This window comes from Delphinus delphis, chromosome 19 (assembly GCF_949987515.2).
Source record: "Delphinus delphis chromosome 19, mDelDel1.2, whole genome shotgun sequence".
Classification (NCBI taxonomy): Eukaryota; Metazoa; Chordata; class Mammalia; order Artiodactyla; family Delphinidae; genus Delphinus; species Delphinus delphis.
In genome coordinates this window covers 17,441,840-17,454,829 of record NC_082701.1, presented here as the reverse complement: position 1 = coordinate 17,454,829, position 12,990 = coordinate 17,441,840, and the positions used below count along the sequence as shown (strand labels likewise).

The window sequence follows — 12,990 nt, the reverse complement described above, 5'->3', positions numbered from 1 at the left end:
CTCAGTGACAGGCAATCACATGTCCCAGGAAGGGAGGGAGGGCAAGAGGAAGAGAAGAAGGAAGGAGAAAGAGAGGGAAGGGGTGGGGGAGGGGTACTCACTCTTGCAGAGACAGGTCCGAATCGTCAGCATTTGCCATCCCCAGGTCTGAGTCGCAGGACATGGGCTCCTCGGAACGGTCTGGACTCTTGGAGCCATTCTCTTGGAGCAGGCAGCTGTCAGAGTTGAGGCTGCAAGAGAGCTGGGATGAACTGGCCGTGTCCAGACTGAGGGAGGAGGCCGTGAGCCCCCTGTTCCGTCGGATCTTATGGCCCGAGTGCTGGACCTCGATGTCCTCCGAGCCTGAGGAATGGGAGATGGAATCCAGAGACTCCTTCCGCTGTAGTTCCGCTCCGGAGGTAGTGAGGGGGTCGAGCTCCGAGAGCGGGCAGAGCCCGGAGAGGGCCAGCGGGGTGAGCGTCCACTCGTTTAGGATGGCAGACTTGTAGGAGAGCTCAAAGGACAGGGACGTCAGGCCCTGCAGGAAGCTCAGGAGGAACTCGCCCTCCTCGGCGTCACGGAGCAGGGCCGTGGGCTGGTAGTACTCGCACAGGCGGGCCTGCTCCTGCAGCAGCAGCTTCAGGTAGCACTCCATCAGGCCGTCATTGAGGGCCAGCCGCAGCCAGGCCCGGCAGCGGCCCACGTCCGTGCTCACGAAGATCAGGTGCTCCAATTCCGAGATGATGTGTCTGGGAAGGTGGAGAACACACGTGTTTTCAAGAAACAACTCCAAATCATGGACATGTCATTTTATCCACTGGTTAGCAAGAGCCAGTAACAACGACCACAAATACACATAGGCATGAAAAGCTCCTGGATAGCAGTGTTCAAAGGGGAATTTAGAAAGGTTCAGCTCTAAACCCCCAACTTTTTTACATTTAGTGTCATGAAGGATTGTTGCCATTTTCATGACAACTACCCGTCCGGCCCCTGACATCATCTGCTCACCCAGGACATGTCTGCTAAGCCCCTAAATTTTAGGTTGAGGTCCTTGGAGCTGCGAAGACACAGGGTAAAGTCATGGTCCCTACCCTCGGTCCAGGAAACCGCCTTTCAAGGGCATATTGAGGTGAGCCCTGTTGTTAGCAGAGCTGGGGTGAGGGCTGGGTAATCACCTCTGGGTTGGAGTAAGAAAAACACCACAGAAGAGGGTAGTATCTGAGCTGGGCCTTGAGAGACTACAAGAGGCAAAGATGGATGGAGAAACTTTGAGGCACAAGGGACTGACGGAGAAAAAAGCATGAAGGGTAGGAAAGCAACAGACTGTAACAAGAGTGGGGAGCGCTCCAGTTACAGCACACGGACGAAGAGTGGGTGATTGGGTTGCAAAGTCAGGTAATGCAGGGCCTTGAGTATCAAACGGGGGAGGCAAAGCGGGGCGATGCTCCCCACACCTGGCTGTGCACCCGAATCACCTGGGGAACTAGGTTAGGATACAGGTTCCGGGGCCCCAGCCAAGTGAAGCAGACCCCAGGCTGGCGTTTGGGAGCCTGTGGGCTACGGGTTTTTGCTCAGGAAAGTGACGTGCTCGCAGCTACGCAGACTTCAGGGTGGGGTGTTCCTACCCAACCCGACCCCACGTGTACCAAACTCAGCTCCTGAATGCCTCGGTCTGATGTAAATGCCCCTCCTCTGACTACCGCCAACCCCTGTGCACGTCTCCTCCACGGGAGTGCGGACCGTACTCTGCAGAACCCAGTGATGGAGCTCCAGTCAGCTTAAGCTCAGTAAATGTTGGCTGACTGACCAAAGGAAAGACAGAATGAGATAAGGGGGACAATTAGAAAGGCACTGCCACCCAGGAGTCAGGTAAGAGCCTGAGATAGGGCAGCGGCAGTAGCACGGGAAGGAAGATTAGAGACTGACAAAGGCACCTTCGGGCAGGAGGTGGCATTTAATAGCCCCGAGAGGCACAGTGTCAGCTGCCTGCTCTGAAGCCCAGGTGGTTCAGGGCAGGGCCAGCAAGACAAGTGTCTCAGAGCACACATTCAGAGGCTCTAGCTGGATGCCACTCTTCTTAAGAAAAAAGAAGCAAACCCTACCTTGTTACAAGTATGATACGTAGCACACAGATGTGCAAACATCCTAAGGCAGGGTCAGCAAACTTCTGGAAAGGGCCAGACAGTAAAGATTTCAGGCTCTGCAGGCCGCACAACCTCTGTTGCAACTACCAAATTTGCCAGAGGGTGGTACAAAGAAGGCTCCTGCTCTTGCTTAGGGCACCCAGCCCAGGGGCTCGACGCTGCCCCAGGCCATGGCCTGAGGGGCTCACTGAGCCCTGGTCTAACATCCCCCCACCCCCACCCCGCTTAGTCCACCATCTCCTCTCCGGGACACAGGGCTCTCTGTGCCTCTCCCGCACGGCTGGAGGGAAGAGCCCAGCATCCCACACTCTGAAGCTCTTCGCCGACGTGAACCGCCTCCACCCCCCGCCCCGCCGCCCCCAGCAGCTCTCACTTGTGGGTGACAGCTTTCAGGAGGGGCCAGAAGACGGGCTGAGGCAGAGGCTTCTGGTGGGCACTTTTCTTCCTTTTCCCTCCGGCCTCGGCTCGGATGTGCTTGGTGTGCAGGCCGTGGATGAAGACGGCTTCCAGGGCGCTGCACATGCTGTTGGCATCTCCGTCTTCACTTGTGACTGCTGTGTCCAAGGACACGTACTGCTTCTGCAGTGCCTTCACGGAGCCCACTAGCTTCTTCTTGATGACCTGGGTGGCGCCAGACATAACACAGGCCTTTAGAGGCTCCTGTGGCGACCCCTGCAATGTGACTCTTCCTGTGGCCAAACACATGGGTCCACATGCATGCACAAATCTACATACCTGTGTAGCACAACGAGTGCAGGCTAACAGTAGAAAATAAAGAGAAAGCAGAGAGAAGTAAAGGAAAATCGCCCCAAGATGTGTTAGTTTTTGCAAAGATACGTGTGTTTTTAAAATTTCTTTGTTTTCTATTTTTTATTTACTTATTTATTGGCCGCACGGAGAGGCTTGCGGGATCTTAGTTCCCCGACCAGGGACTGAACCCGGCCCACGGCAGTGACAGCGCTGGGTCCTAAGCACTGGACTGCCAGGGAAATCCCTGTTTGTTTTTTAAACCAAACTTCAGTGAGCTGAGAGCCATATACACCTTGTGTTTAAATACTGGCTCCATCAGAGTTACAGCTATGGGAGCTTGGGTAATCCATTTAGGGCAGGGGTGAGGCTTTCCACCTTAATCACATGACCAACATTCCACTGAGAGTCAACAGGTTAAGAGTCAAAAAGTGCTGCTTTAGAACAATAAAAACACCCAGAAACAGGAGCATGGTTTACATGAAGAAAGATCCTAGACCTGGCAGTCAGAGCCTGGGTTTAGTCTCAGCTCTGTCAGTCACCAGTTGGGTCACCTCAGATATTTCACTTAACCTCTCTAAGCCTCAACTTTCTCATCTGTTAAATGGAAATAATACTTGGTGATTTGCAGCTGGGGGTATTACTCTTCGAAAGTAGGACTAGTTTTTTGGGTTTTTTTGCGGTACATGGGCCTTTCACTGTTGTGGCCTCTCCTGTTGCGGAGCACAGGCTCCGGATGCGCAGGCTCAGAGGCCATGGCTCACGGGCCCAGCCGCTCCGTGGCATGTGCGATCCTCCTGGACCAGGGCACGAACCTGTGTCCCCTGCATCGGCAGGCGGACTCTCAACCACTGCGCCACCAGGGAAGCCCAGGACTAGTTTTTTATTCATCCTCGTGCCCTCAACAATGGGCCTGGTTCTTGGCACATGTACTCAGTAAATGTTTGCTAAATGAATAAATTATAAAATATACCTAAAGTCCTTTGAAAATACATAGTTAAGATCGTTCTATCATAATATAAGTACATATGTCAAAATTACCTAAGGGTTTGGAAAAGGACTGGAAGGGATTGCAGAAAAACTGGTTTGAATTATTAGGTGATAGGATTATGGACAAATATTTCACTGTTTCACTTTTATTTTAGCCAACACAATTAATGTTAATGTTCTTTGAAAAGTTAAATGTTCCTTTTTTAGAACAGCTTTAATGGGACATAATTTACATATCATAAAATTCACTCATTGAAATACACAGCTCAGTGGTTTTTAGTACATTCACAGAATTGTGCAACCATTTCCGCTATCTAATTCTGGAACATTTTTATGACCCCCAGAAGAAACCCTGTACCTATCAGCAGTCACTCACTATTCCCTCTCCCCCAACCCCTGGCAACCACTGATCTACTTTCTGTCTCTATGGATTTGCCTATTCTGGACATTTCTTATACATGGAATCATATGATATGCAGCCTTTTGTGTCTGACTTCACTTAGCGCGTTTTCAAGTTTGTCTGTGTGGTAGCATATATCAGTCCTTCATTCCTTTTTATTGCCAAATAATATTCCATTGCATGGATATATCACATTATATTTATCCATTCATCAATTAATAGATATTTGGGTTGTTTCCACTTTTTGGCTACAACACTGCTATGAACATTCATGTTCATAGTTTTTTGTGTAAATATATATTTTCAATTCTCTTGGGTGTATACCTAGGAGTGGAATTGCTGAGTCACATGCAACTCTATGTTTCACTTTTTGAGGAACTATCAAACTGTTTTCCACAATGGCTGTACCGTTTTACACTCCCACCAGGAAGGTATGAGAGTTCCACCTTCTCCACAACCCCACCAATACTTATTATTGTCTGCCATTTCGATTACAGTCATCCTAGTGGATATGAAGAAGTATCTCATTATGTTGTTTTTTTTTTTCTGGCCACGCCGCACGGCGTGTGGGATCTTAGTTCCCTAACCAGGGGCTGAACCCATACCTCCCCACCCTGGAAGCACGGAGTCTTAACCACTGAACCACTGGGTAAGTCCCTCATTATGATTATTTTTTCTTACTATTTTACTTTTAAAATAAAATTTGTATTGGAGTATAGTTGCCGTACAATGTTGTGTTAGTTTCAGGTGTAGAGCAAAGTGAATCGGTTATACATAGACATATATCCACCTTTTTTTTTTTTAGATTCTTTTCCTATACAGGCCATTACAGAGTACTGAGTGGAGTCCCTGTGCTATACAGCAGGTTCTTATTGGTTATCTATTTTATATATAGTAGTGTGTATACGTCAGTCCCAATCTCCCAATTTATCCCTCCCACACCTTGTCCCCGGTAACCATGAGTTTGTTTTCTACGTCCGTAGTGACTCTATTTCTGTTTTCCTCATTATGGTTTTGATTTGCCGTTGTCTAATGTCTAATGATGTGGAGCGTCTTTTTATGTACTTATTGGTCATTTGTATATCTTCTTTGGAGAAATCCTTGGTCCTCAGGTAACCTACATGCAATCTCCATTGTTTTTTGTAAATCTCCGTTTTATCACCAATAAGATGATCTAGAAAGGGCAGGCTCTCCTCGGAGCCTGCTTCTGCTATCACTTTTTCTCAACTCCAGGCCTCTCTTTCTGAACAGTGCAAATGCATTTCAAAGTGAGAAAAAACAATGAAATGGCTGTCCCAGGCACCCCTTCCCCCACCCTTGATTCTCCCTTGTTGCCTACCGGGATGGCAGCCCGGGGGCCCAGTCCATTCTCCACCGCTGAGAGCATTTCCACTCAAGCAGCAGCTCCCCAGAAGAATCACATGACACCTACAGGGACAGACACGGCCGGATGAACAATCACTGTGCCCAAACGATCTCCTCCCCACGCCCCACCCCCATCTTACTCAACCTGCAACTGCAAGGACTTTCAATACAAAAGTAAAAACTGAGAGTGGATTTTAAGGATGGAAACAAGGAAGGAAAAAAGATTTCGTGGGGTGTGCCATGGGCGGGTCTATCCCAAAGGGTGGGTAGAAAGGGCTCTTGACGCCACTCCAAATGCTGGCACAAAAAAGCAGGGAATAAAAGGCTAATTTAGGGACCTCCCTGGTGGCGCAGTGGTTAAGAATCCGCCTGCCAATGCAGGGTACATGGGTTCAAGCCCTGGTCTGGGAAGATCCCACATGCCGCGAAGCAACTAAGCCCGTGTGCCACAACTACTGAGCCTGCACTCTAGAGCCTGTGAGCCACAACTACTGAGCCCGTGTGCCACAACTACTGAAGCCCGCGCGCCTAGAGCCCGTGCTCCGCAACAAGAGAAGCCACAGCAATGAGAAGCCCGCACACCGCAACGAGGAGTAGCCCCTGCCTGCTGCAAATAGAGAAAGCCCGCGTGCAGCAATGAAGACCAAACGCAGACAAAAATAAATAAATAAATAAATTTATTAAAAAAAAAAAAAGGCTAACTTAGATACAGATCTGAGGCTGCAAGGGGGGATGCTGCAGCTGAAGGTGCCAAGAACCCACAGGGGCCGGGAAGCAGGGGCTCACAATTCACATTCAGGGCCTGGGCTCTGCAACTGTCCCGACTCCCGTCCCATCCCAGGGTCGGCCAGCTCAGTGGGGAAAAGTACAACTGAAACGCCTTCAAAAGGAAGGGCTCTCTCGCCACACAGCTGCTTCTCCTTTGGGCTGCAAAGGTCTAGCTTGAGCAGCACAGGGACATGTCTGAAGGGGAACAACACGCGTTCTGATCTCAATTTGCCACTAACCAGCTAGGCACACTGGGGCATGTATCAGACCTCTTAAGGGGAGACTATGAGTATGGAAAACGCTGAGCGCAGGGCCTGATATTTACCGAGGATAAATGGTATCTCTAACCCCAGTGGATGCGGCCGCCCAAATCTACAGGCGAAGAATGCCACTACCTAACTAAGCGTGTGCTAGCAGCTGAAGTCAGTACGCAGAGAAATCTCTCGGGGCAGCTGGCTCTCTCCCGGGGTGGCTGAGGCCAAGGGTGGGGTGGGGGCGAGGACTGCGGCCTGAGCATGAAGGGGCTGCTGCCTGGCCTGCCCCACCCCGGGAACTTGCACAGGGCAGGACTGGACAGGCACACTCACATCTAAACAAATCTCTAGTGGCCACACAGCTAAGCATGAGGGGACACCACCACCACCAACAAAAAATAATAAAGAGAGAGAAAATCAGGTTACTGCTTTCTCTGCTCTCAAGAACCCATGGCCCAAAGAAGTTAGTAAAACCAAGACCTGTTAAATGGGTTTTGTGCCCTTTACATGTGTTACCCCATTCATTCCTGATAACCATCCTAGGAGTGTCTTATCATCTCAGTCTGACAGATAAGAAGTAGAAGCTGGGCTTCCCTGGTGGCGCAGTGGTTGAGAGTCTGCCTGCCAATGCAGGGGACACGGGTTCGGGCCCTGGTCTGGGAAGATCCCACGTGCCGCGGAGCAACTAAGCCCGTGAGCCACAATTACTGAGCCTGCGCGTCTGGAGCCTGTGCTCTGCAACAAGAGAGGCCGCGACAGTGAGAGGCCCACACACCGCGATGAAGAGTGGCCCCCACTAGCCGCAACTAGAGAAAGCCCTCGCACAGAAACGAAGACCCAACACATCCAAAATTAAATAAATAAATAAATTTTTAAAAAAAGAAATAGAAGCTTGGGAAATTCCCAAGATCCCAGGGCTGGTAAGTGGCCAACTCTACCAGCCGCCGCCAGGACAACAGCAACCCAAGCCCAAGAGAAACCCCCAGATTCCAGGAGGAGTGCGACCACCTCCCTTCTGGAAGAGGCGGGTGTGGGCTGGGGCTAAGGGGGCGACTGGCGAGGGGGCAGGGGAGGCCTGGGAGGAGGGCTCTTCAGCCGGGGGCCCCGGTGAGAGGCCACAGTGGAACACTGAGGTCAGTCTGGCAGGAGAGGTTTACAGGGGGACACGGGCATGATGCTTGGAGATGAGAGAGGCAGAGTGGCCCTAAATGGTAGGAGCTGCTCTGATTCAATCCCTGGCCTGTGGAGTGGGCAGTGGGTAAACAGGACCCAAGAGCCAACCTCTCCAAGTAAGGACATGCAGAGGGAGGGAGGTGTGTGGAGGGCGGCCCCCACAGAGCCAACTCTGGTCAGGGTGTGAGAGACCCCAGAACACGGGCCCCCGGCCTCAGGCCTTGTCTGACTTACCTCACCCTCACCTCACCCCCCTCCCACCTACCAGGGATTCTTCAGGGCTCTCCTCCACACTCCAGCCACCAGCGCCCCAGACAAGGGGACATGTGCTGCAGACAGCCCCTCTGGACAATGTTCCTTCCAGGCCACCCTTGTGCAGCCCAGGAGGCCAAATCCAGGTTCTCTGGCTCCAAGACCCTGGGTTCCAATCGCCTTCAGCAATTCCAGCAGCCGAAGGCCTCCCCTCCGGCCTGCCCTTCTAGAGCCTCAAGCTGCGAAACTGCCCTTCCCTCAGCCAGCCACGGGCCAGGCCAGGAAGGGCTCAGGCCTCAACAATCTGAAGAACAGCCCGGATCCGTTAAAGCCTCATTGACTAATTAACTGAAAATAGTATTCATGGGACAGAGGGAGGCCTGTTAGTAAGTCGGTCCTCCAGCCCAGTAAGGGTCTGCTAAAAACCCAAAGCAAACTGATGCTGAGAGGTCAGAGCAGGGGAAGACATGTAATCACCCCCTAAAACCAAGAGTCAGAAAAGCCACAAAATGACTGACGACGGTGCAGAGGAGTCCAGAAGGAGAATGGCCACTTGACAATTCACAAAACAGGACTGAGGCTTTGGGGTTCGGGCCACAATCCAGGGCACAACTTTCTTTGCAAGAAGCCAAAGCACCCCACCTATGTGGGTCTGCTCCATCATGCCTCAGGGCGCAGGAGACACGAGAACTTGCTGACGGAACCATAAGGGGGCTTTGGGTCTCCTGACTGCTGGGTCAGCACTCCGTCATTCTCCAGACCCCCAGTCCACCTTCCTATGGGACTGGTTTCACTTCCTGTCCCCAGAACAGTCTTCATTGACACCAAAAGCCAAAGCAAAGAGAGGCGTGGCTGCAAGGAGACCTAGGCTAAAAAGAGTTAAGGAGAGAACGTGGGCAACATTACCAAAGAGCTCTTCAAACATTACTGGTGGAGTTTAGCAGAAAAGGTGACTTCTGTCTGCCTTTTAGGCAACTCCTAACCACGAGAAGTCTACCTCTCCCCGTAAGTATTGATTCATCCTGACATGGCTCTCCTAGCTTCTCTAATCTCATTTAATTCTTAAAACAATCCTGGGGACTTCCCTGGTGGTGCAGTGGTTAAGAATCTGCCTGCCAATGCAGGGGACACGGGTTTGAGCCCTGGTCTGGGAATATCCCACATGCCACGGAGCAACTAAGCCCGTGTGCCACAACTACTGAGCCTGCACTCTAGAGCCCGAGAGCCACAACTACTGAAGCCCATGTGCCTAGAGCCCATGGTTTGCAACAAGAGAAGCCACCACAACAAGAAGCCCATGCACCACAACAAAGAGTAGCCCCTGCTCTCTGCAACTAAAGAAAGCCTGCGCACAGCAATGAAGACCCAACGCAGCCAAAAATAAATAAATAAATTAATTAATTAAAAAAAACAAAAAACAATCCTGTGAGAGAAGGATGATTATCCCCGTTTTACAGAGGAGAAGACTAAGGCTCAGCAGAAAAGAGCCCCAGGTAAGGGACAAAACTGTCTGGTTTCCTCATTCTAAGTCTTGTGTCAGACTTCACCAGACCAAACTGTCTCAGGTCTCTGGTTCCAAGAGTTTCAGGCAAACTGATTACTTATAGACTAGGTAATAATTAACTTAGTACTCAGAAAGCTCCATTTTTATCAAATAAGGCTAAAATCAACAAGAAACAATCTTACCCATCAGGTCTGTAGTCCCAACCAGCTGAGGCCACATCCTTTCCATGGTACACAGGTTTCACAGCTGTCCTTTCTTAAATGTTCCAACACACAGGAAGGAATTGTTCTGGTTGCTTTTCTTTATTATACTGCCTGGGCTTCTGCAAACATCCAATTTCACTTCTTTCAGAGACCAAGGAAGAAAGAAAAAAAATGGCTTATATGAGACTTACATTAAAAGAAGAAATGGATGGCTTGGCTTCCCCGCTTCTGAAACACTCCATCCATAGGTAAACAGCAACCTCTCCTCCTTAGAGACTTCTCAGCCATTCTCAACAGCCTCCTCTCTACAGCCTGAATCCAACCCTGTACCGGGCTGTTCAGAACAAACAGCCTGACGTTTAAGCCATCCAGCTGCTGTACCAGTTGATGAGTCATGATTTTCAGTTGGAAAAGAATGACAAAGTTATCAGTTGGAAAAGAATGACAAAGTTATCTTCTGATTCAGAAAGGCAGCTGATCTTTCAGACATGTTAGTGCTGAGTAAACTGCACCTCCTCCCACCTGTAAAAGGCTGGATTTCTGGACAAGTGTCCTGGAGGGCGGGGGATGCAGAGAGTGTGCTGGGGAACTGCATCTTTGAAGCAATTGGATACCAGCTGGAGGGCAAGAAACGTCTAGCCTGTGATTCCCAAACCAAAGGCTAGTGAGTGAGCCCAGAAATGTGAATCAGTGAACAGGGGGTAACTTTCTTTCCCCCCTCCTTCCTTCCATTCAATAATACCCATCTCCCCCATATTTCTGTCCCATCCTTAGGATTCCAGCAAGGATCAAACTCTGAATGACTAAAAACAGGAACTTTGCTCAACTCATTCACCATTACATTTCTAGTGCCTAGAACAACACAGAGCACGCAGTGGTGCTCAGAAAATACCTGCTGAATGAACAGAAGAATAAAACAAAAATAAGGCTCAGGGGCAGGTTATCTCCATTTCACAGACCGAGGAAAGCTGAGGTATAGAATTCTCAGCCACGATGCAACTCCTTTCATTAAATCACCCTGCCAGCAGGCTGAGACCACTCTGATATATTGCACCTTAATAGGGGGTGGGGTGGGGGGACACTGAAGGGAGAGCTTCAACTTTCAAAGGAACAAGACTATAAACGGCAAAAGCAAAGACAGCGAGTCCTGTCTGGGGCCCTTTAAAATTGCTGCCAGACGGCCAACCCTCTGAAGCCAGGTCACTAGAATTCGGAGAGAATGTGTGCCCTAAAAGCCCAGGAGATGATAAATGCTGAGCTTGGGGCCCGGGTGCCTCAAGAATGTCCCTCTGCCTCAGCTACTCAGATATCTCAACTCCCCACGTTCATGGGTAACCAAATGGCCAAAACTCAAAGATTCAGCACCTGCAAAAACAGGAAGTGATTCAACAGCCTCTGTACTCGCCTTCGCCTCCTGGGAACCCTCTCACCTACACTCTTCACAACGTGTAACATCATCTCTGGCGTCCACTGTGTTCCCTGTGTTAAGCGTTGGGACAGGTCTGCTGTCAGCTCCAGCCGGGAGGAACACTGGGTGAGGAGGGTCCTTTACAAGTGCCAGGACAGCACACGTGGACGTGGTTCTGTGACCACAGTCACACAGTGGTACTCCCTGAGTTTCTCCTGGGCCAGAAAACCAGCCAAAAGGAAGTGATGGCTTCCATTGGCCCAGGCTGTGAGTGAGCTAGGTGAGTGGCCATTCCTCACCTTCCAGGTATGTGGGCGACACCCACCATTCCAGCAGTAGCACAAGTCATTTAATATGAACGCTAGACCCATAATCGCTGGGAGCAGGTACAGGGGACAAGACACCCGGGAAAAAAAATCCCTGACCCTGACCCGAGGGCGGATCTCTACTTCTCCACACTTAGTTACCACCTGAGGCCCTGCATGCACCCATCAAGGTGCTCAGTCTCTAACTGCTGGGCTCCCAGGAAGCACCTAAATTTGGCTGTTGAGGGGCAGCCGGTGGGGTTGGCAGGGGACTCTGCACTAAATTCTCAGATTGAATGGGGACGAGGGTCAAGAGAAAAATGGGTGTAGAGCTGAGGTGGGGACAGCAGAGGTGAAAGGGCAGGAGATCTCATTTTTAATAAGATTGGCTGAGGGTGGTAGTAACTGGGGCACCAAGAGTTGGGGGTGGTTTAGCAAAGACTTAGGGATGGGGGTGTCCTCTGATGGCTGGAGATGGAAAGGAAGTGTATGGTGGGCTAGGAAGTTAGGGTTTGAGTCTGTGAGGACAAGATACGTGTAAGACTTGGGATAGGGCTGAGATCAGAGTTATCAAAAAGAAAAGGGTATGCTCAACAGGGCATCTACTTTAGTGGTGGGTCTTAAATGAGAGTGGGACAGAGGTGGGGAGCTGACCAGCGGGGTGTGGGAGATTCGGATAAGAAAGCTGATCCCGAAAAGGGCAAACCGCAATGGTGGGTCCCGAGGAGGCCTGTGTGCAGCATTAGCACGGCCAAAGGGGTTGACAGGTGAAGACGAGCTGTGTTAGAGGGAGGCGGAGGGATGTGGCCAAGGTTGGGGTTGGAAGGGGGCTACAGGGCGGCTGCATTTCCGCAAGACCGGCGGTGAGAGGGCGGGGGTAAGGGCTGGGGTCAGGTCACGAGCGGCAAATAGAGGGGAGAGGCCAGCAGCGGCAGTGCGGGCCGAAGGCTAGTTGGAGTGGGGCGCGGGGCTTGGGCTGGGAAGGGTGAGGACTCTGAAGCAGGACAGTCTCAAGGTAACCAGGGGTTTGGGATCACGGAGAGGGCTGCTGTTCCCTGTTCGCCTGTTCCCGTCCCGGCCTCGCCGCCCCTCTGCTGCCCGCCTCGCCCCCGACCCCTAACTCACCAAACGGAGTGGGGAGGGGGGCGGGGGCACTCCCGGTCGCTGCAGCCCCTAAGACTCCGACCGGACGCTGCGGCCTCCGGACTACTGACAACAGGAAGCGGTTCCCGCGGCGCCTGACGCCGTCCATCACGTCGGCTGGGCGTCCGGCCCCGCCCTGGTCCTCGGAGCCAATCGCGGGGCGCGGAGGAACCGCGGGGCGGGGCCAGCGCGCTTGGACGCCCCAGGGTTCCCAGGCCGGGAGCAGAGACGTGATCTGGGAGACTCGCGATTCTCGCATTCCTGTTGGGCGCAGAGAGGCAACGCCACAGACACCGGGCGGAGTGCGTTCTCACTGCCTGCCTCTCGCAGGGTCTGCGTCAGACGAGATCCTGGC

At 51.5% G+C, this 12,990-nt stretch overlaps 1 protein-coding gene across 2 annotated transcripts in view; it reads right to left on the bottom strand.

Annotated features, from left to right (window-relative positions):
• Positions 1-12,673, bottom strand: part of PLEKHM1 (pleckstrin homology and RUN domain containing M1) — a 51,261-nt gene extending 38,588 nt beyond the window's left edge. For both annotated transcript variants that reach the window (XM_059996305.1, XM_059996306.1), the window contains exons 1-5: positions 12,618-12,673; positions 9,759-9,920; positions 5,600-5,688; positions 2,497-2,744; positions 102-728 (exon numbers count right to left, since the gene is read on the bottom strand). In XM_059996305.1, coding sequence (XP_059852288.1) covers positions 102-728; positions 2,497-2,744; positions 5,600-5,647 — 923 coding nt within the window. In that variant the 5' untranslated portion in view covers positions 5,648-5,688; positions 9,759-9,920; positions 12,618-12,673. The remainder of the gene's footprint in view (positions 1-101; positions 729-2,496; positions 2,745-5,599; positions 5,689-9,758; positions 9,921-12,617) is intronic.
• Positions 12,674-12,990: the final 317 nt, after the last annotated feature.